General features: G+C 33.2%; 1 protein-coding gene across 2 annotated transcripts; it reads right to left on the minus strand.

Annotated features, from left to right (window-relative positions):
* Window positions 1–7,731: 7,731 nt before the first annotated feature.
* On the minus strand, window positions 7,732–21,675 carry LOC103493459 (tryptophan--tRNA ligase, cytoplasmic). Of its 2 annotated transcripts, none has more exons than XM_008454200.3 (12): window positions 21,323–21,675; window positions 21,120–21,239; window positions 20,662–20,847; window positions 20,392–20,443; window positions 20,212–20,277; window positions 19,367–19,453; window positions 19,122–19,214; window positions 18,455–18,535; window positions 11,532–11,603; window positions 10,533–10,601; window positions 10,294–10,404; window positions 7,732–8,127 (listed from the first exon to the last, which is right to left on the minus strand). In XM_008454200.3, the coding sequence occupies exons 1-12, from the start codon at window positions 21,550–21,552 to the stop codon at window positions 8,077–8,079; spliced, it is 1,218 nt and encodes a 405-aa protein (XP_008452422.1). In that variant the 5' UTR covers window positions 21,553–21,675; the 3' UTR covers window positions 7,732–8,076. The 2 variants fall into 2 exon arrangements, with proteins under 2 accessions (XP_008452422.1, XP_050947386.1); XM_051091429.1 differs by having other exon boundaries at window positions 20,662–20,866; window positions 21,323–21,472.
* Between the last annotated feature and the right edge of the window lie 1,554 nt (window positions 21,676–23,229).

The raw sequence follows: 23,229 nt of genomic DNA on the forward strand, positions 1-23,229 counted from the left end.
AACCAACTTTTCCCTCCAAAATCTCAAATTAACATAAATCCTCAATTATTTTAATCAATCAAATCTTTTCCAATAAATCACTTATAACTTCCAACATGAATTATCTTAACCCAACCATAACAACTTCACTCCAGAATCAAGATTTAACTTTATGCAGAATAATCAATTATCTTCCACAATAATTAATTATTATTTATCTTTCTTCAAAATAATGAATTATCTTCCACAATAATTGATTATTATTTATCTTTCTCCAAAAATAATTAATTATCTTCCACAATAATTAATTATTTATTTTTATCCAAAATAATTATCCTTTTACAAATAATTATATTTTTCCAAAATATAATTATTTTACCTTTTCTCCCTTACTAAATATCTTTTCTCCAAAATACAACTATCTTTTCCTTAAATAATTATATTTCAACAAATATAATTATCTTTTCCTTTAACATAATAATTATATATATATTTCCACATATACATATAATTATTAAATCTCCAACAAACTTTTCACCCCACAATTTAATTAAATAACATCCATAATTATTTAATTAACTTCAACTTCAACAACTCTAAAAATCCACAACTTTACTTAATTCTCTTAACTTACCATTTAATCAAAAACTCAACAAACACCACATGCCAAAACCTTTAATTAATTAAATATTCATCCAAGAAATATTTAATTAATTTCAATTCACACATAAAACAAATAATTCTCATTAAATGAATTCAAAATAACGCCCAAGAAATTATCTTAATTTTTTGGGACGTTACAAAATAATTCGTGAATACTCATTGTATGAGAATGCATTATTGAGTCAGATGATATTAAGCATGCAAACAAAATTCAATAAGTATTGGAGTATAAATACAAGTGAGAAGACCAATTTATTATTGTAGGTTTCTATAGTTCTTAACCCGGTACAAGCTAGCTTATGTAAATTATTGTTTTAATGAATTTTTGGAAGAAGATTGTGCAAAAATATGGACAAATAAGATTGAAGAAGCATTACGTCGATTTTGTGATGATTATTATATGAGAATGTCAAAAGAAAAATATTCACAAACACAATCATATACACCTGTCGAAGGATTTGACTTTCAAAGTCAAAGTGAAATACCTTCTATCTTATTTACTAGATCTTATAAGGACTTGCTATTGTTCATGATGGATTTAAACAAAGTATCAAAACATGTCTAGATGATGCTAAAATAGAGGTGACTAGTTATCTGGATGAGGGTCGTATAGAAGATGAATATTTAGATTTGCTAAATTGGTGGAAGGTAAATTCCTCTCGATTTAATATCATTAGCCAAGTAGCCAAGGACATCTACAGTATTCATATATCAACTGTGTCTTCTGAGTCCGCCTTTAGCACTGGAGGACGGGTATTAGATTCTTTTCGAAGTTCTTTAACTCCTCAAACTGCAGAGGCACTCATTTATGCTCAGAATTGGATTCAGTTTAAACCTTTGGATGACATGACTGAAGAAATTGATGAAGGTAATATTCTTTTTAAGTCCGCATTTAAAATTTTCAATTATCCCATATATGCTAACAATTTGTCATTTTGATCTAGAATTCATAAATATAGAAAAGGAGATGGAAGCCGCATTAGAGAATCTGAATAATGACTCTATGGTTTAAATCCCTACTCTTAAATCTTTATTTAATTTTTTTTTTATGTTAAATTGTTAACTTGTTAAATATTGAATCTTGTTTTTGTAGAGTCTTGAAGCATGGAAGCACTTTGGGTTATACGAACAAGGTGTAACGTAGACAATAGATTCAATTGTAGGTAAAAAAGAATTTGACGTATTTGAATAACTTTCTGTAATTGATGTTTTTTATTTGTGGGAACTATACTTCTTCCATCTGCTATGTATTTTGATGCCCAATCCAAATAATTTTGATGCTTTGTGATGGTTTATTCTTCTTATGAGTTGGTTTTGTGAGGTGGGTTTTGTTTATAGATCTGAATTTGTTTGATTTTTGTATTGAATTTTGATTATGGGTTTTCTTTTTAGGATGATCGATTGTGATGGATTCAAATGTTCTATTTTCCTTTTTTGGAAAGAGTTTCTTGAGGTTGAAGACGAGATTGGATAGTTGGTTTTGTGATATATTTGTTTGGAAGTGTTTGATTTAGATGTGATGTTTAATGCTCTGTTTCTTTTGTGCTTTGATTCTGAATTTAATTTCATTACTTAGTATTGTTGTTGAAGTTGATCTGTGTAAAACAGATTAAGAAGTGTTTGAAGAAATTGTCTTTTTCCCCTGTTTGATCTACTTTGTTTGATCGAACTTTTGCATGTAATAAGATTATTTTAGAAAAGAAGAGGAATTCTCATGGTCATTGGTGTGAAGAGATGGTTTGGCTTTTGCTTTCTGATTAGAAGGAATAAATCTCTTGGTGTTCTTCGTTATATGTATTGATTTGTGGTTTCGTAGTGACGAATCTTTTCGATTTGGGATGAATCAAACATCTCTTTTTGTTTTTCTAGTAATTGATTCTGAGATTGACTGAGTTTTTGCTATGAAATTTATGTTTATAAGTGAGGAAGCATAAAGAATTTTAGTAGCTTCTGTGTCATATCTGATACCAAGTGAAGGCAGTAGCTTATTAGGATTTGTTTTTGGTGTAAATCTGATTGTTGCATCTCACGTGGGTTTAAATTTGAGTTTGGCAAATATTCATCTTCGGGGAAAATGATGATGATGATGTTCAACGAAATGGGATTTTGTGATGATATGGATTTCCTTTCTTGCTTCAATTGAAAAAAAAAAAAAAAAAACAGCGACCCAACCCGATCTGATCCATTTTGACACAACCCGAATGTGGGTCGAGTCGGGTCGAACTCTCCTACTAAATTAACCGTGCATTTTGGGTCGGGTCGGTTGTGAAAGAAACTCAACCCAATTACACTCCTAATTAAAATACTTGATTAACCGATAGTAGAAAATCTTGTATGTTGCATATATGACTGGTTGAAGAATCAATTGTCGAGATGAGTTTGAGAAGGAAAACAAACAAGAGATGGAGGGTATTGGTTGATGACATGTTAACCGTACGATGGTTCAACTTCTTTTGTAGAGGATAGGGCACATTATATAGGTGTATTTTAAAGTTTTTATTTAATTTATTTTCCAACCAATTCAATATAATTTATACATCATCAAATATAAGTAATGTCCACGTTAGTCCTTAAGTTAAAAGTTAACTTAAGGACCATTTAGAAGTATTTAGCAAACATGGGGGATAATGGATAATGGATAATGGATAATTTAAGGAAGAAAATGAGAGAAAGTTGAAAATATAATGGATAATTAAAATAAAATTTTAATTGAAAAGAATATGAAGGAAAGTGATGGAATCAAAGATAAAAGTATAGGGAACCAAAATAAATATTTAAAAAATACATGAATGAAAGTAAAAAGTAAAAAGTAAAAAGTAAAAAAGTAATTAAGTAGAGAGTATGAAAATAAAAATGAAAAGAAAAAAGATGAGAGTGAAGAAGAATGGGGTAAATGTAATTAGTGATGGTAGAAGGAGTTGGGGATATAAATGAAAAAACAAATTCAAAAACGATTGGCATCAAATGTTTTAATGTTTTAATGTTTTTTTTCCTTTTCTTAAACCACACTCCATCCCTTTTTTTAGACTTTTCACTTCTAAACATTTTTTTTTCTTTTTCCTCTTCAAAATCTTTTACCCTTCAAAACTAAACCAAGCAATAATCTAACTCTCTCTAACTTTACTTCTTTTTATTTTATTCTTCTTTTTCTTTTAATATATGGTTGGTTTGTAAGGTTTGAATTTAATTTCTAATTATGTAACAATGTGCTAATTATTATAAATTTGATTAGTAGAATTTGAAAATAAAGTTAGAATGAATTTAATTAGTCTCTATCGCTGTAAAATTTAGTCTTGATGATAAAACCACATAAATAGTCCATATAGTCTAATCAAATCTCCGTGTATGGACCCTATCTTAGGGACTATTTAGGAGTATTTTATCAAAATATAAAAGAAATAAATTTTAATTATAAGTTATAGAAACTAAACTTTGGTATATTGTTGTAATTTAGTTTTTTTCTTTTTTACAATTGAACTGTGATGTGCTTTCAATTCTATAGCAACCTAATCTCAATATGGAGTGATTTAGTTATTGTCTTTTAAATTTGTAATGATTTATGTCCCTTGCATGAAAAATGTTACTAAAAACTTAGTGAAATTTATCTTAAATATGTAGATCAAAAGATTGATTATAGGCCAGATGTTTTTATAAACTATAAAAATCAAGTTGTTATTAATATATTGCCAATTAATTTTGATAGATTTTTTTATAATATGAATTGAATTTTTACGATTTTAAAAGTTATCGATCAAAGTTGGTAACTTTTTTTTTTCTCCATGTCTTACAATTATTTGCATCTTTCTTAAATACTATGTACGGTTGAATTCTTAAACCAAATTTAAAAAATAAAGACAACTTTTTGGAAGCTACTTTTTTAAGTTTTCTAATTTTAGTTTGATTTTTTAAACCACTAGTAAAATATAAATAACAAAGGAAGAAAGCTTGAGGTAGAATTTTAGGTATATAGGCTTAATTTAAAGGAAAAAAACAAAAAGATTATCCATCAAACCTAAATTTTTACAAATTTAAAAATGTGTATGGATTAAATTGTTGCTAAATAAAGTTTAAGGGTATTTTCAAAAATAGCAAAAAAATTTATGATAACAGCACTTATGTCATTACGTTTTTTAAATTGTCAAAATAGTAAATTTAAAAGTGGATAGCCCTCTGATAGTCATCTGATAGCCCTTTAATAGTCGTCTGGTATATCTAATTACTTGTCATACTTGACATATTTGCAATATGTAAAAAGTAGGTGCTATTAGCTGTTTTTTCTAAATAAAAGTTTGCAATTTTTCTAAAGTTTATGGTTTTAAAAGGGTGACATGTTTAGTTGGGGATATTTGAATTTAATTACAAATTATCCCCAAGTTTGAAATTAGTGTTTGAATAGTTTTGTGTATTAGTTATATATCATTAGTTGTCCAATGCAATTAATATATAATATAACTAGATTATGCCTTTTGTATATTTTTAAAATAATGGGTTAAATACTATTTTTATACTCAATTAAAAGTACCTAAATATTCAAACATTCATGACCTAATTAACATGTCAATTAATATTATTGGTTTGGTTTATTTAGTGTATGATGAACCACTGATATCAAGTTGTATTACTCAAATTGAGTCCTTCACAATCACAATATAGTTCTCAATATATATTGAAGATTGATCATTGGTCTCTAAGAGGCAATGAGAGGTAGTTCTAATTGATGATGTCATTAAGTCAAGATTATGAATCTAAAGATGAAGTAAGTGTGTGTTTGAGTGAAATTTATCCCAAGTGTTTTATTTTGAAAATAAGTTATTTTAGAAACAAAATAAATATTTAAAATAGATTTTAAGTCTATCTTAACTAGATTTTATAAAAAAATATATAAAAAAAAAAACATTTTTTATCTAACCAATTCAAATAGACCATAAATCAACTTGTAATAAAAATTTTGTCAATGATAAAAAGGATCATAATTGCACATAAATTTACAAAAGATGATGCAATGTAGATTATGTTGGAAATAAAATTCTCCACTACTACCTCTAGAATTAGAGAAAAAATTAATAGAGAAATTAAATTAAGGAACACGAAAATTTACATGAAAAATTAAAATAAAAATCCCTAAAATGAAATTGGAAATACGATAATTTGTTATGTCCACATAGAATAATTCTCTCTTAATCTAACATTCTCCCAGAATTTGTGTATCAATTGTACCCTCTAGTCCTATTCTCAAACTAGATAATACAAAAGACTTCGGGTGTGTTTGGTACCATGAGTTTGGAAATAAAGAGTTATGAACTTCACTCTTTGTTTGGTCTATGAATTTGTGTGAATCTCATCACTAAAAAACATCAATTTTATACCTTATCAACTTTTTATATTGTTGACCTCAGTAGCTCACAACTTCTTGTACTTTATAACTTCTTACTCTTCACTATTAAAATGTTTCCAACTATAACAGTTATAATCAAAGTGTCATAAACTTCTTTTTTTTACGGTGTTTGGAGTTCATCGTTGTTGATATGTTAAGAATCTTTAGTTGGAAAAAGCAAAGGGACTCACATTCTTTATAACATAGATAAGTTAAACCTCTCATTGTCAATTAGTTTTGAGATGGAATCCATATAATCACTTTCCTAAATATCTTCGATGTGGGACAACCACTCTTATAATATTTTGTCAGAACTTCATAAATGAAAATGTATAAACATTGAAAGACAAAACCATAAGAATCATGGATACAAATTAAACTCACCCAACTCAATCAGATTGTCCAAACGAACCGATATCGTTCACATGATTTGGTCCCTGACTGCCAACTTGCATTTGATTGAATGGATGGTTATAGTCAACAGATGGGAGAACTTTGAGCTAATAGCTCCCCTAAAATAATTGTTCTCTAATCTCTCTTCTTCTTCTTTTTTTTTTTTTTTCCTTTGAGAAATTTTCTTACTGTTGAATATAAATGATAAAAAGAATGTTATCATAGATACCATCTAAGTTTTGAAGGGAGCGTTGTATATGAAGAAAAGAACAAACAAATAAAAAAAAATCTTCATCCAAGATCAAAACCCAAACATTAGGATAAAAAAGAAAACAGCTAGCTTAAATGTTAGATGTTTCAAATTTAGAGAGCTTTAATTAAAAACTAAAATGTTAGATGTTTCAAACATATGATACAAAACTCCTACTCTTAGACAAATGGAATTACTTAGTCCACAAAAGTGTTTGACACCTTAAAAAAAGTTAATAAATAAATATGAGAAAATAAGACAAATTTTATGTACCTAAAAAGTTGGTAGTTCCTTGCTTGAATCAAAAATAAATAAATAAATAAATAAATAAATAAAGCTATAGTAGGAATTGTCAAATTTATATTTAATAAAAGAAAAACATAACAAAAGTCTTCAAATATCACCTACTACAAGTCATCTCATTTTGACCATATTCATATGATACAGCAACACTATGAAATCTTTCACTATTGATCCTTTTGTACTTCAAAATGAAAGTTGACTTTCTTAATCTAAATTTAAATGTAGAAATAATAATAATAACAATTAATTTAAATGTAGTAATAATAATAATAACAATAGTAATCAAACCCAATCACAAAACAAAAACTATAAACTTTCCAATTTAGAAAAGAAAAAAGTCAATTTTGGATCTAATTTTTATTTGAGTAACCGTTTATAATTTTAAGTAAATCAATCCAAATACGTTTTGAATCATTGAATCAATCCAATTGAATGATTCATCAACTCGAGATCCTATTACAATTACACCAATTTTATTAAAACTCGACAAAACATGACCTCCCTAAGAGTAAAATTCTAAATCAATTTTGATAGCGTTGGAAAAATTAGTAAAACTTAATTGATTAAAATTGTTTTTGACTTTTAAAATTTTATTTAGTAGACATTAACACAACAAACTGAGCATTTAGTAAAAAGATCCAGGTTAAAAATGCTAATAGCCAATCATTTTACAATCACTTAGCAGTTTCTATACCATTAAAATGCAACGAACCATACATACATATGGAGCCTACCAACAAAATCAAATTCTATTTTGTACAAAGTCCTCTCAAAAGGAAAACTCAATAATGTCATTATATAGAATCTTTAATTTATAGTGTACTTTTTCTTTAGCAGAAATCAAACAAACTCTTGCCCAATTCTCGATACCAAGAAAGAAAAAAGTCCATTGCTCCTCGGAACACCTACAAAGATTTACTGCCAAAAAGGAATGTCTTTCCCTAATAATACAAAATTTGGATAAATATAGGTTCTAGAAAGTTAATGTTGTAAGGAAGAAAGAAAACCCTCAGATTCATAAATGATCTGATGAGAGAGACGAGGCACGACCGTGTCGCATCCAATCCTGGCCTCTTGATTTAAACGGTAAATAGTGGTTCAATGAATGAGTTCTTCAGTCGAACATATTTGGAAGTGGTCTGACTGCCATAAAAGCATCAACCATCTGAAAACGAAACAAAAGCACTCTAAGTAAAAGCCATACCACCCAAACCTTGCACTTCAAATTTACAAAGTTTCTCGTGCATTCCATAATTTCAATGCTAAATAGTGCTCTTCTCTTTTCAACTTCCAGTTCTCAAGAGCATTAAACTTGGGCTTATTTCAGCATTTTCTTTATATTGCTTGTCAATTTGTACTCGTATCCTAAAAGTCTTGAAAGAAAATAACATTTACTTCTATGCCAAAAAAGAGTCGCATAATCAAGCAAGGAAAATAAAATAAACAAAACATCTTGATTGATGTAGAAATGTCGACATTTGCTCCCCTGCACCTAGCTTGTCTTCCTTAACGAAGCACACTTGAGGTACACACACACCTCGACACTTCTAGTGTGCACCTCGGTGCCTTATTTCCTACTTTTCTTTTAAGTTTTATAACTCAAGATCATTCTTTAAAATGAATCGTTTTTTCCAACACTCTGAAACAAAAACTCTATTTTCTTGAACATTTCATCATATTTCTACACGATCTCTCTTCGTATGTGTATATATATGTGTACCCGGAAAGATTACCAACTTCCCCACTTATACAAGTTCAAATTCAACTACATGAAATTAAAATTTTGTGGTTAAACTTGATTCTCTCAATCAACGACCACGAACAAGTGTTAAAGAAATGAGATTCATCAGGAATGTTTGTTTAAAACAAGAAATAGCATAATTGTTGGTTTTTCCAAAAAAAAAAAAAGAAAGAAGAAGAAAATAAAGAAAAGAAATGAAATAACATAATGGTATCGTCAACTATTAATAGCCATCCCAAACATTAAAGATGTTATACCGCTTATGATAGACCCCCAATAGTAAAAGTGTATGCATGAACAAATAAAATGGGGAAGAAAAAGGGTGACTGAGAGTTAGTTGGTATTTTCATCTGTTGTGGGCCCTTAGGAATGTTGTTTTTTAGGAAGGGCCGAGTAGTCTGTTACTCTATTAATTTCTCTTTTAGTGTTTGCCTATATATGTGGCTAGGGGCGTTCCAGTTCGGTTCAGTTTGGAGCTCAAACTAAACTGAACCACAAATTTTGAAAAATCTAATATATGAAACCGAGCCGAACCCCAAACATGTGGTGCAGTTCGGTTCGGTTTCACAGTTTTTGTTCTTCCAAAATTTTTCCCTCCGTTTCGAAATCGTTTCTTTCATAAATAAATTTCAGGCAAAATATTCAAAAAGAAACCTTAAATGTGAATGAATAAGAAACGTTAAATGCTTTTACAAGAAAAGGAAAAAAAAAAGTTATATACATTAGACTCCCAGAGAAAAGTGAAGAGGTCCAGAGCAGTGGATGGCGGCAATGCGTGACGATTTAAAACTCCAAACAGAAAACCAATCTCAATTTCTAAATGAATATTCAATTAATTCAAAGTTTCTGAAAACCTCGAAAACTCACGAACCAAAGTTTCAAAAATAGAAAACCCAAAATCAAGATGAAACGGAGAGTCGTGAAGTGATTGTGGAGACTATCAGAGGGATGTGAGATGGCCGATCAGAAGTTTGAACATGGAGGTGTGGCCATGCGTGAGCAAGACCATGAGAGACCGAGGGTTGTGAGCATGAGCTTTGGGTAGGGATGGGGGAGGCGGCAAGCTGAGAAGTGAAAATGAAGAAGAAACGCTAAAATTATATATATTCTATTTTTTAATAATACTTTATCTAAAAGAAGCCCCTATATTATTTTTTATTTTAAAACGGTTCGGTTTTAAATCATCCAAGACCAATTCCCTAAGTTCCACCTTGAGGACAAGATGGCTTTTGGGGGGGGCCAATAGTTGGTATGCCATTAGGAATGTTGTTTGTTAGGGCAGAGTAGTCTGTTACTTTATTAATTTTCTTTTTTAGTGTTTGCCTATATATGTGGCTAGTATTGTGAGGGGAGAGTATCTTTTTGGCTATTCTGTTGTACGGACTTCTCAATAAAGAATTGTGGAGAGGCTGAATCTTTGCCGGCTGTTGATAAATAAAATTAAGTCTGAGGCCTATCATGCCTATCAGATTACAACAGACATGATTAGCAAATGAAGTGCTTTGAATTAATATCTAATACTGACTTTAGACAAGCGGCTTGAGGATGAATCTGCATCACACTATCACATAAAGAATGAAACAAACTTACCTCATCTGTCACAGCAGCACGAGCTCTACGATGTCTTTCTACCATTTCAGTTAGTACTTGAATGAGGCGTTGCTTCACCTCACCTGTTAGCATGCGTCCAGCACCATACTCCTGAAGCAAGAAAAGAGAGAATTGAAAAAACTTCTATTTTTCTGAAAGGTTCTAGTGGGCCAAAACATTGAGATGAACCAAAAGGGATTATCAAAATATCAACTCCATTATGGAACCAGCAGTCTCACCTTTGTTATACGTTCAAGTTCAGCATCATCGTCCAGGAAAAAATTCAAATATTTGATTGGTATATCCACCTGAACGGTTTGTAGTAAAATAGACAAAAACCCACATTAGAAAATGGCATGATCTTAATTTTAAGTTCCTATGATAAGAAACAAATCTTCTTTCAAGTACTTTATATGAGAAGAAACAAACAAAATTTGAAGAAAGAAAAAGTAATACTAATAATTATAAATTCTTCCCCAATGATGGCTGCATAAAGTATGTGGGTGATAATCGTATCCCACAAAAGTCATCTATTGAGAAACAAGGCCAAAGACCTGCGCTTTCCATCTTGAGGATAGTGTGGAAGAGAGAACACAAAATCGTGTGTTGAGTTAGGGAGTACAAAGCTAACCCCAAACCAAAAGGGCAGAACCAATGAATATGTGGTTTATAGTTTTGGATGATTTTTTGCAAAAGGCATATCAATTTAGTACGCATCTGTTGAATCTTGTAATTAGGGTATTTCAACAATGAAAAGCAAAGAAAAATTTAGTCTTAGGACTTCTACTTGACCCATCAAGCAACAAAAGCCGGAATTGCAGGAGAACCTGAAGCTTATTCCTTCAGAACTCTTATATCCTGCTCAGAATAGAAAGATCTCCCAACCATGATCAACCGTGGCATCCAGTCCACCACTACTACAAAGACTAACTGAATCCTTACTCTTCAATACCATACTGGGAATCACTTTATGATTTTAAATTATACAGGGCAGCATACAGTTATACTTGAAAACAGAAATTACAGTGGGTTTGAATAAGTCTATGCGGGGTGTTCTATCTGGGTCATGATATCAGCATGGAAATAAACAGAAAGTTCAAAGACACAATCTAAGTTGTCAATTTCCTTTTTTATTACAAGTCATATATCATGAGTAAATCTAATATAGCATGACATTCATGATATTTTGTTTAAAATGCCAACTTTATGGCACAACAATTAAAAAAAAAAAATTGTACCTCGAGATTTGCGCCATATAATCTATGCTTCTCTATAGAATCTTGTCCACCGGAGAATGCATATTTGTTGATCTGAAGAGAATAAACATTATCCTCAATGACAAAAGGAAAAACCAATGGTGAAGTGAATATTCCTTTCCAGTTAACAAACAGGTTAAAAGATTGGCAAGCATATACACCTAAGAATCACCTACTACCTCTTACATATATAACTACACATACACGTTCATGTTACTATCATCACAAACAATAAAACTGCCAAAACAAACTAAAATGTGAAGCTTTTGATCTTTATAATTTAACTTTTAAGCATCACATTGTATTATTGTCAGAGATAATTCACATTTCTACTTCTAGGGGTAAGTAGTACGTTAGTTGCAACGTTCCTACGCTCAGAAAATTACCCACCAAGAGAAAAAAGGGAAAACACTCCCTGATTTTAATATATTGCAATAGAGAAATCAACGATCACAAGATAAGTTCTCAGTACACAAGCTCAAAGATCAAGCTAACATGGAAGAACAAAAAACAAAAAAAACCAAAAAAAGATGAGGGCAGATTCAAGAGCGCCTCCCTCTCAAAGAAAGTTTTTCACATCCAATTCCTCTTTGCAGAACCCTACTTAAATCTCCCATCACAGAAGCTCTTCCAACAATCTACGCGATCCCCAATAGAAAGCTGCAGAACCTGAACAGTCCCTTCCCACTACATTTTGCCACACCTCCAGTTACCTTCTTGCCCTTCCTTTCGTCTTTGTGAACTATTGGGGGCCTTACATAGCAGTATAAACTAAAAAGATCAAAATAGTCATGAAATAGGTCACATAACCAAAGATGTGATGCACAAGTCAGAAGACAGAGCATTGTGTCATTTTCCATTGGGGTCGATTTCCTTTTTTTTCTTTTTTCTTTCTTTCTCTCTTTTTTTTTTTTTTTTTTTTTTTTTTGAAAAGGAGACAAACTTCTTTATTAATGATAAAATCTCAAATTACAAGTGGTATATACATTGAGAGTAATAAAGAAGCCTAAAGAACAAAAAGCTAGGGGGATCAGAAGGTGCACCTGGGCATTTCAACTAGGCTGACACCCCTTAGCACCAAAACTTCATATCCCAATTATGAACCAAAACAGAAGATGTAATGGATTTAACATAAATGAGTCCAACAATAGTACAAATGGCCGAGACTGAGAAAATGCTAAAATAGAGGTAATACAAAAACAGCTGCTGAGATATCCAAAAACAGAGGAGCAATCAGCTCCAAATAAGGACTGCCAAAACAAAGATTAGGGGGTTAGACGGGAGAGGAAAGCTGCCCAATTGAGACAAATATCTTGAATAGAGAGCCCCAAAATCCTTGTTCAAGGAACACCAAGCTGCTGCATTTCGCTCTGCATAGAGAAGGATTTATGGACTCAGTTTTCCTTTGTTATGAAGGATCCACTGCCTTCTTTCAAACCACTGTTTAGAGAGGATAGCTTTTGGCAAATTTAACCATATTAGTCTTGGCTTCTTTGTAAGCGGCGGACCCTTCAGGAGCTGAAGAACCGAGTAACAAAGGGAGCCATCAAAAACCCCAGCAGTGTTGAAAATGGAGAAGAATTTGTTCCATCAGAAGGAAGAGAAGGGACATAGCAGAAAGAGATGGGATAAAACCACATTTGCCTTCAAGCAAAGAGAAGTAGTAAACCCTTGTTAGGAGCCTTCTTTTGGAGGATATCAGCACTGTTAAGGGACCCAATGATCATGATCCAAATCGGAATATTAACTCTCCGAGGGCTGTTTGACTTCCACTAGGCTTTAAATAAACGTTTATCCGGGGGCGCAGAATACAAGTGCACCAAGAGAGATTTAACAGTAAAACGGCCTTGGTGATCAATTGACCATATTTTTTGGTCTTTAGAATCATGTACTTCTTCATATGAGTGGAGGGAGAGTAAGGATTCAAATTCAACAATTTCAGCATCTTCTAAAGGGTAGAGACCAAGAGAGGGTAACAAAATCCCAATGGTCTGCAGCTGAAACCGTGGGGAAGTAAGGCAATTCTGTAAAGTAATGTAAAAAGATCTTTGAGAGTGGAGGCACCAACCCAAAGGTCTGGCCAGAAGCTAGTTCTACTACCATTTTAATTAGTGCTAGGGATTCCACCAACCTCCACACTCTTGAGATGCTTATCCATGTACTCCTTAGGCTATTTCCGAACTTTCCCAATGTAAACCAATCAAAGGGCTCTTTGCCGTGATGCTGCAAATAATTTTCCTCCAAAAAGGAAAAATCATCCACTGAATATCTCCACCCACTTAGCAAGCAAGGCAGAGTTGTGGATTTTAAGACAACCAAGGCCAAGAACCCCACCCTTTAAAGGGAAGGATACCAAATTCCATTTGACAAGGTAGTTAAGCTTACTGCCAGAATTACCTTCCCAAAAGAAGTTCCTTGTGATCTTTTCCAGGGAGACTGCCACATTCTGGGGAATAGAGAACAAGGATAGATAATAAGTTGGGAGGCTAGCCAATATTGCATTGCACAAAGTTTATCTTCCTCCTCTAGAGATGTTAAAATGCCTCCATCTGTCTAGTTTCTTGTGAATACGATCAATGACCGATTGTCAGAACTCCTTACGTGGAGGATAGCCTCCTAAGGGGAGGCCTAAGGAGATGACGGGTAGATTTTCTGCCTTACAACAAATACGGACAGCAGTTTGAAGTAGGATGTCCTCTGGTATATTGACCCCACTAAGAGCTGATTTTTCCCAATTAAGTTTCTGCGCCAAACACCATTTGAAGAGTCTAATAGCTTCCTTAAGCTTGAGAAGCATTTGATCGTCATATTTGCAAAAGAGGAGAGTATCGTTGGGAAATTGTAGCAAGGGGAGGCGAATCAAATCCTTGCCAACAAGCTCTCATATTGTCCATTTAAGTGAAGCTTGTTGATAAAGGCTACTAAAACCTCACTTACAAGGAGGAAAAGGAAGGGTGAAACGGGGTCCCCTGATGAATGCCTCTTGAAGCTGTGATGCAGCCTCTTGGCTTGCCGTTGATGAAAATGGAGAATTTAGGATTTGACAAACAACCCATCAAGCCCCTAGAAGCCTTAATTGACCCCTTTGGAGTTCCATTAATCAACAAACGATACAATTCCACATCCACATTCTCTATTTATACTCGAACAACTTTCTTATCCAACACCTTGTCTAAAGTTCCAATCAACATGGCCATACACTTTTACAAGGAAAATTTTAAATATCACCCCTTCTTTCTTTTTGATCTATAATCCTCAACAACTTCATTGGCAATAAGGGACTGATCAAGGATATATCTCTCTAATATAAAAGCACCTTAAGAAACTGAAAAAATCAAGTGGAGCACTTTCCTTAGGCAATTTGCGAAGACTTCGGCTAAAATCATATAAACGCTTGTAACAAGACTAATAGGTCTGAAGTCCCTAACCCTGTTAGCATTATCCTTCTTCAGAATGAGGCTGTTAGATACCTATATTAGTATAGGGAAGGAGTATAAAGGTAATTAGATATGTTGGCAGTTACAGGGTTATAAATTAGTAGGGGGGAGAAGGCATTAAGATTTTAGTGAAGGTAAGGGACTACTATACTCCTTGAGAGAGAGGGGAAGCAGAAGGCCAGGTGCTTTTGTTCTAGTTATTTCATATTGTAATTTCTGTTTAGATACCAGTAAAATAGAAATATTATATCAATGTTCTATCAAATTGGTATCATAGAGATAAATCTTGGGAAGGAAATCAACAATGGTGCAAACACGGATCGAAGAAAAACTGGAAGCCTTTGAACAAGAAATGATTGGGATGAAGAAAGAATTAAGCAAAATTCTGGCAATCGAAGAAAATCCGAGATCCTTAACAAAGAGCATTGAGCGGTTAAGAATTCAAGCCGAGGAAAATCAGAAGCTGTTTTTAAAGTGCGCTGAAACACTGGTGAAGAAAAATCAACAGTGAGTGGAAGAATCACAGCATCCGCGAATCAAATACCAGTGATGAAGAGTATGGTTGAAGGACGAAGTACATCGACGAAAAGAACCGAGAACGAAGAACGAAAGGAGGAAATAGAAATTGAAGAGAAGGTGACTGAAGAAAGGACATCGATGAAAAGAAATGAGAATGAAGAACGAATGGAGAAAATAAAAATTGGAGAGAAGGTGATCGATCGAAACAAGTTCGAATGGTCAATGTTTAGCGCAAGTATTTCTATTGGAACCGCGCTTTAGGTTGTTATCGATCACCCAAGGAATACGATCCATTCAAGAACTGGTTGGAATTAAAACAGAGGCTAATATTTAGTTTCCGATCAGTAAGGGAAGAACTTAACTACGGACGACTCTTAGCAAGCAAGTCGAAAATCGTGGAAGATCGACAAGAATTACCGACGAGACCCGAAACGAAGAACCGAGTGAAGAAAAAGTTGCTGTTCGAAGAAGCTGAAATTGATTGGTTACGACGGAGAAGAAAGACGTCGGAACTTGTCTGGTTCCGATGGAAAAGAAGACGGCAGCAATCGTCTAGATGCAAAGGAAAAAGAAAACGCCGGCAAGTGACAATCGACGATGGTCCGAGAAGGTGATCTAGAATAGGGATGAATCGCATGAAGAGAAAGAAGCAATTGCCCACGTGATGCTGCCAATGACGTGGCAGAAGTTGATAAAGAGAATTAGGGCAAAAGGGACAAAACCTAAAGTCTGTTCAAATGGGCTTCAACTTATCTTAAATAATACATTGGAGGCCCGTCATTACATAGGTGGAGTGGCTATTATTAAGGAAGGTAAAGATGTCCTGGCTCAAAACAATTTCCATTTGACACAACAAATTGATTATGGGCCTAGCCCACTAGAGAAGAAGAGCTGTAAATAATAATAATAAAAAAGGGGCCATTTTGGGAATATGCAAGGGATTTTTACGAAGCTGATGGAGGAATTTTCTTTTCTTTAAAACTTGACGGGCAGATTACTGAAAATTGTTGGTAAATAAAAAAAGAGAAAAAAAAGAGAGTTAATTTTGTGATCGTATTTGTAAGCACATCTTGAGGACAAGGTGTTTTTGAAGGCCGGGTAATGTTAGATACCTATATTAGTATAGGGCAGGGGTATAAAGGTAATTAGATATGTTGGCAGTTACAGGATTATAAATAGAAAGTAGGGGAGAGAAGAGAAGCCATGAAGATTTTAGTGAAAGCAAGGAACTGATATACTCCTTGAGAGAGGGGAAGCAGAAGGCCAGGTGCTTTTGTTCTAGTTATTTCATATTGTAATTTCTGTTTAGATATTAATAAAGTAGAAATATTATATCAGCATTCTATCAGAGGCACATGAATGTTTCAGAAAGACATATTCAATATGCCCTTCTTAAAGAATTCTTTAAAATCACCTTCCAACTCATCCTTGAGAAGCTCAAAATTATATGATAAAATGTCGCTAAGAAACCGTCCGAGCTCGATGATTTACTTCTATCACTCTGAAACACCACCTTCTTAATTTCTTCTAGAGTATACCACCAAGTCCTCACTCAGTCACTCCCCCAATTGGGACACCACTCAATACCCTGCACAAACAGCTTGGGAAGCACTAACAAGCTAAGAAGATTAGAAAAGCCCGATATGACCTCCTCCACCACCTCATTCATCATTACATGTCAATGCCCCATTATTCAAAAGTAAAGGACAAATGTGATTTTTATTTCTTCTTCCACTAACAACCTTATGGAAGATACCTGTAATGGAATCTCCATCCTTCACTCAATCGACTTTGGCTTTTTAACTCCAACTTATGGTCCCTTGCCTAATTACCTTAGCAAACTCCCCTTTTAGAGATTCTCTTTCTTGTTTAAGGGCAGGATCCAAAGGGCTCTCTAACTCCTTCGAGTCAATATTGATCCTTTCAAGAATCTATTGCTTCTAGATCTTAGCATCTCCAAAAACATCTCTATTCCACAATTTAAGAAACCCTTTCAGAGCTCTCAATTTACCCATAAATTGATAATATTTCATTTACCCAAGTGGGGTGCTCCACCAAGAAGAGATATTGTATTTGGAAGAAGGGTGCTCAAGCCACATATTCTCACTTCTAGCTTACCAATGTTTTAAAAGTATACAAAATTAAGTTGAAACATACAGTTGCATGACCTCCTAAGATGATATCACAAATTTTGCTTCGAGATGCCATTGAACTAAAATATTCTCAAAATTAAAGGAAGTTAGAAAAGTCTATCAGAATCAGTAGTAAGGTTGTCCAAAAAGTTATGTATTCATCCATCGGTTAACACTGGGTGTCAAATTTTACAAATAAAAAGATGTTGATTCATTACAGAAATTCAATAGTAATCATCTTTGTACTTCCCCTTAAATTACTTCTCAGATCACTACATACAGAAAACAAACAGAAATGCGCTTTTCCTGGGTTGGATATTACTAAAGGAAACATATTCATTGTTCTGATGCTTGGGGTTTAAGCTTACAAAACTGGGCAGCTTCAACACTTCATTGACTTAATGATTAGAAGGGAAACAGACATTTTCTAACAAGACAAACATGATGACTAAAGACTAAAGAGTTATTTCAGATAGATGCATTCTTTTCATGTTTTATTGGCAAAAAGTAACAAGTGCACAAGGCTTACCTTACCTACACACATAAACTAGACGGGTATCATTCTTGAACTTTCTTTTTAGTTAGAGCATTTTTTTAGTTGGAGCATATCTAATCCACTTTTCTTACAAACAGGTTATTCATGTAAATATATTATTGTTTTATCCAAACAAAACAAAGTTTAATAAAAATAAATAAATGAATAAAGCATGGATATGTGACCCAGTTTCCACATCTTGAAACTTCAGAAACATAAAACTATGTTTTGCCACATGAAAATCTCAGTAAAAATACGATTATACGAGAAAGAAACTAAAACCTTGTTTTTTATGTCCTTCGCAGAATCAGTCACATATATGGCAGAATTAGGGTCACTTGCGGACATCTTCCCTGTCTCCCCCTGCAGATCGAATACAGAGATAGTAAGAAAGCAGCTGAACAACTAATGAACAATTCCTGGCACCATGTTTAACATGAAAGTAGGGAACCAAATTTTTTTACTATGCAGTAAACTTTTTAAGGAGAAATAAATAGGTACAAGAAAAATAAATAAAACAACATTTTTTTTAAGAAACGGGTATGTAGATCCAAAAGAATAAATCAAAATAATTCTGTAAATATGATAATGCTTGACATAAAAGTCATGCAACCATAAACATCCTTCACAAGTCTGAAGCCAAGTCCACATATACTGGCAAGTGGCATGTAAGTTTCCACCATATTTATATAGCTATTTTTCTTTATGAGCCAAAAAGATTCTACAAAGTAAACACCGTGGAGTGGTAACTTTTAACATGATGAGACAAAAGACATAAGAATTCTATGAAGATCAGACTTCAGATTCATCAATTGTAGGCTGTGTTTTCCTTAGTTCTTTTGCTCTTAGTATAATTCTCTTGTACTTTGAGCATTAGTCTCATTTATTATTATTGATAAAGAGGCTCGACATCATTTCAGAGAAAAAAAAAAAGGAATTGTGGTATTACCTGCAGAGCAGGAAAGAAGGAAGATTCAATCAATGCAGGTTTATGATATCCTAAGCGAGGAGCTACATCCCTTGTCATTCGAAAATAAGGATCCTGGAGAATCAACAAAAAAAATCACATAATTCAAGAAAAATTAAATCATGAACCAAAAATAAAATGCCAAGCCCAGACTCTATGACCCCAATGTGGTACAAGCTATTTAACAAGGTGACAAAAAATGTGTGCCAGGAGAAACAATCAAACACCTGATCAATAGCACAAGGTATTAAGCACCGAAGATCATCCTTGCCAGAGAAAAGATGTGGGAATGAACTCGGAAATGAAGGAACTGCCTGCATCAAAGTGAGATGATGGTGGAAAAAAATTAAGTTAATCCTGCAAATAATTCCATGGACAATGTAGCGATACTGCCGTGATTATGCAGAGGGAGAAAACAATCATGAGATCAACAAAAAGGTGATTCCACTCTTTTAGTTGTTTATGTGACTTACAAGTTCTGGGTTTTTGCAATTATAGTACAAAGAATGATGTGGTTTTCGTGATATGGCATAAAGAGTGTAACTTTAATGTAACTCAATGAATTCTTCCACTTAGGGACTTATAGCTACACCTATTATACTTATACTCTACGCTAATCAATGCTAATTGGAGTAGTTCTCACATTCTCCTTTTCCCTTTGAGAGAAGATATGGATGGGCTATTCTTACCTTTTAGTTCTATATACGTATAATCAGAGTAGTGTCTTCTTAAGAAGAGAGACTGATGAACCTGAAGTCTGATCTTCATAGAATTGGAGTTTTATGGAACAAGAAAAATAAGTTTCATTTCTAGAGAAGTAAATGATGTATTCTTCCTTTCAAAATCTTAAAAAAAAGGAATTCATCTATCGTGTGAGATTTGAGAGCACAAAGATCATGAACAATCAACAGTAATTCATCTGAGAATAGAACAAAATTCATGTGACAAATTAAAATCATATATTGGAGAGGATATGACCCAATCTGATATAACTTATAAGATTGATGTGATAACACAAAATAAATTAAAATAAGAATTACCCATTATTCCAATTAAAAGTTGTGATCCATACCTGCACTGGTGGAAAACTAACTTTTCCAATATGATCTTCACCAGTAAACCCGAAAATACCCACAACCTTGCAAGACCAATGCATAAAAATAAGCAAAATAATAATAATATTATTAATAATATTAATAAAAAAATCTTGAAAATGAAAATTGTTAAAAACGGATAGATTATAAGCAAGTACCTTATTGTATGTAACACATTTGGCAACTTTCACCATGTTTTTATAGAAAGCACTGTGAAATAAATCCCAAAATAAACCAAGTTAGGAACTTGGATCTTTCTTGATCAACAATGAATATATATTTGTAAAACCAAAAACAACTCCAGGTAGCAAGCATATAAGCACTCCTAGAAATCTGTATAAGACATTCAGAAAGGCCCACCGGTTCCAATTAAATGACTGTTAGATGGTTTATTCTCTTATCAAATAAGCCGCTTATATCATACTCACCCACCAACGTAATCAAAATCAGAGAAGATAAAGGTTTTTGAAATATCAAAACCACAAGCAATGATGTCTTTTGCATTCTCACGAGCAAGTCTCTGGCTCTCTTCCACAGAGAGATTTTTCCACATGCATTTCTCATCGTCAGTGAGTTGTATCACAAGGGGCACCTTAAATGCATCTTGCAAATATCTACAAAAGCATTCAATACCTATATTCAGATAGTGAAAAGAAAAATGAGCCTCCTTATCCATAGACTCAATTAAGAAACATGAAATGCCACACCTAACTCAAATATAGTTTCATGCCAGTTTCCATAATGGAAACGAAATTCACAGCATTATTCAGCCTATTACATTTTTCCAGTTAACTTCTCCATGAAAAAGACAGCATTGTATATTCAATTACTTGAAATAAATATGTAAAGGCCAAAAATATCAGTGTAAGAAGAAAGTGAAGCGCACTTGGTAAACATAAAAGGAACCAGATGTCCCAAATGTAATGCTTCAGAAGAAGGTCCTCTTCCTGTATACAAGTAGAACTTCTCTCCTCTCTCGTACGCATTCAAAATTTCGTCAAAGTCCCTGAGTGACAACAAACAAAGTCAAGTACAATTACCGCAACTATGGAAGTTCAAAAAGGAGTTTCGAGAGAGATAGAAACAAACCGATGGGCAAAGAAGACACCACGGCGGAGAAAGACATGGGGAGGACGAGAAGTTAGCCGCTGAACTCGGTCGACGAGAGACGGCTGGAGCCTCTGGCATCCGAATTTGTCAATTAGCTTGTCGTAGTCGATTTTACCTCCATCTTTAGCCGAAACTTGCCAAGGATTTACCACCTGATCATCTTCTTCCACAGATTCCTCCACCTTCCGGTCCGCCTCTGCCTTGTCCATGAACGCCGTCGCCGTCGCCGCCGCCGCCTTGTTCTAGAATGTTAATTGTTGTGGCCCTAGTAAATTTCTCTTCTCATGCTCCCCTGAAAAGCAAGGGGGCGGGCGCCCACTGAGTTTGGAAGTTACATTTTGTTTTGGGCTGACAAAAAAAATTAAAAATTTTTGGCAAAATTACTTTTTCTTTTTTTTTTCTTTTTTTTTGGTAAAAATAGCAAAATGAATTTAAAAACTGACATTTTTAATAATATAACAAAACTGACAAATTATTTAAACTTTATAAAACAATTTCAAAAACATAAAAAATTCAGACTCACGACATGAAATACCTAAAATACCTCAATAAAAGCGCGATTAATCGGTCATGCGCACGCGATTAATGTTCTACTAAATGATTATTATACGCGATCGTTTAGAATAAAATACAATTGATACACGATCTTGTAAATTATCAAACATATAAACGATCAAATAATAAACGATAACAAAAGACTTTAATATAAACGTTCGTGTAGATTATCTTTAACGATTGTCGCATATGTGCGTCTGATCATGTATGTAAGTATAAATGATCGAAAACGATCATCTTACGAGTTCATATAAACAAATAAACAACAGATACACGATCTTGTAGATTACCATATATATAAATGATAAGATCCAATCACTCATAATACAAAAATACCATCAAAATCAAGGTGCTATAAAAAAGGGAAGGTAACTGACCATAAATTACAATCATAAGTGTAACTGACCATAAAATATGAAATAACAAAATCATGCCTACAAACGGTCATTACAATAGTAACTCTTAGAAAAGTATACTCGTGAATGGGGACGTCCTGCATAAAATAAACAACATTTTTAAGATTTGTACATAAGACATGATATGGAAGAAAAGAATGGAAAGAATAGTACGTATACATACCTTGTATAATGACCAATAGGACCCAAAATAGACAGTGAATGAGTAAAGTCATTAATAATTAGCATGGAAAGAATAAGAAGATGCAATTTTTTTTAATTGGTAGCCTCAAAGTTTTGAAATCCATTCAAAATAATGAATGGAATTTCATAGTAGTAGAAACATCAATGCAAATGGAAAAAACACAAAGAAGATAGATGAATAAACAAAACGCGCGTAAATAGAAAATAACAAACAAGAGGATGGACAATGCTAATACATTAGAAACATCCGAGGAAGTGAAAAAGGAGGACAGAAGCATATAACGAGAACATGAATGCAATAGAGGAAAACATGATACATATAAAAAAAACCAGATTAAAAGGAGAATGAGAAGAAAAAAAAAGTACCTAACCAAGGAGAATATACAAACAGAGAGAAGAATGCAGTAAAACAGAAGTGGAAGTGATAAATGAAAAGAGGAAATGTGGTGTATATATAGGGGAAGATGAGGAAAGTTAGGATGTCTTTAATGAAGACAAACCAAAAAATATAGAGGGAAGTAATAGACTGTAACATACATCAATACAATAAAAGACTAAAGATAGGGAATCTCTGCAATAACAGACTAAAAGCATAAGTCCAACCAGTCAAAGGCTATGTACTGGAAGCTACACCAAAAAGAGACAATTTGAACAGATGGAAGAGACAAAACAATGTTGAACTCAAAGATTCTATGCAACCACATATTTTTAACCTAAAAGTTAAGTGATGCA

This window comes from Cucumis melo, chromosome 10, assembly GCF_025177605.1.
Source record: "Cucumis melo cultivar AY chromosome 10, USDA_Cmelo_AY_1.0, whole genome shotgun sequence".
NCBI classification, from domain to species: Eukaryota; Viridiplantae; Streptophyta; class Magnoliopsida; order Cucurbitales; family Cucurbitaceae; genus Cucumis; species Cucumis melo.

Coding starts and splice junctions, on each gene's coding strand:
- LOC103493459 (XM_008454200.3), bottom strand. CDS start 21,552: ATGGACAAGGCAGAGGCGGACCGGAAGGTGGAGGAATCTGTGGAAGAA. Junction 10,602..11,531: donor TATATGGCGCAAATCTCGAG/GTACAATTTTTT, acceptor CAAACCGTTCAG/GTGGATATACCAATCAAATA. Junction 8,128..10,293: donor GTGCTGCTGTGACAGATGAG/GTAAGTTTGTTT, acceptor TTTCGTTTTCAG/ATGGTTGATGCTTTTATGGC.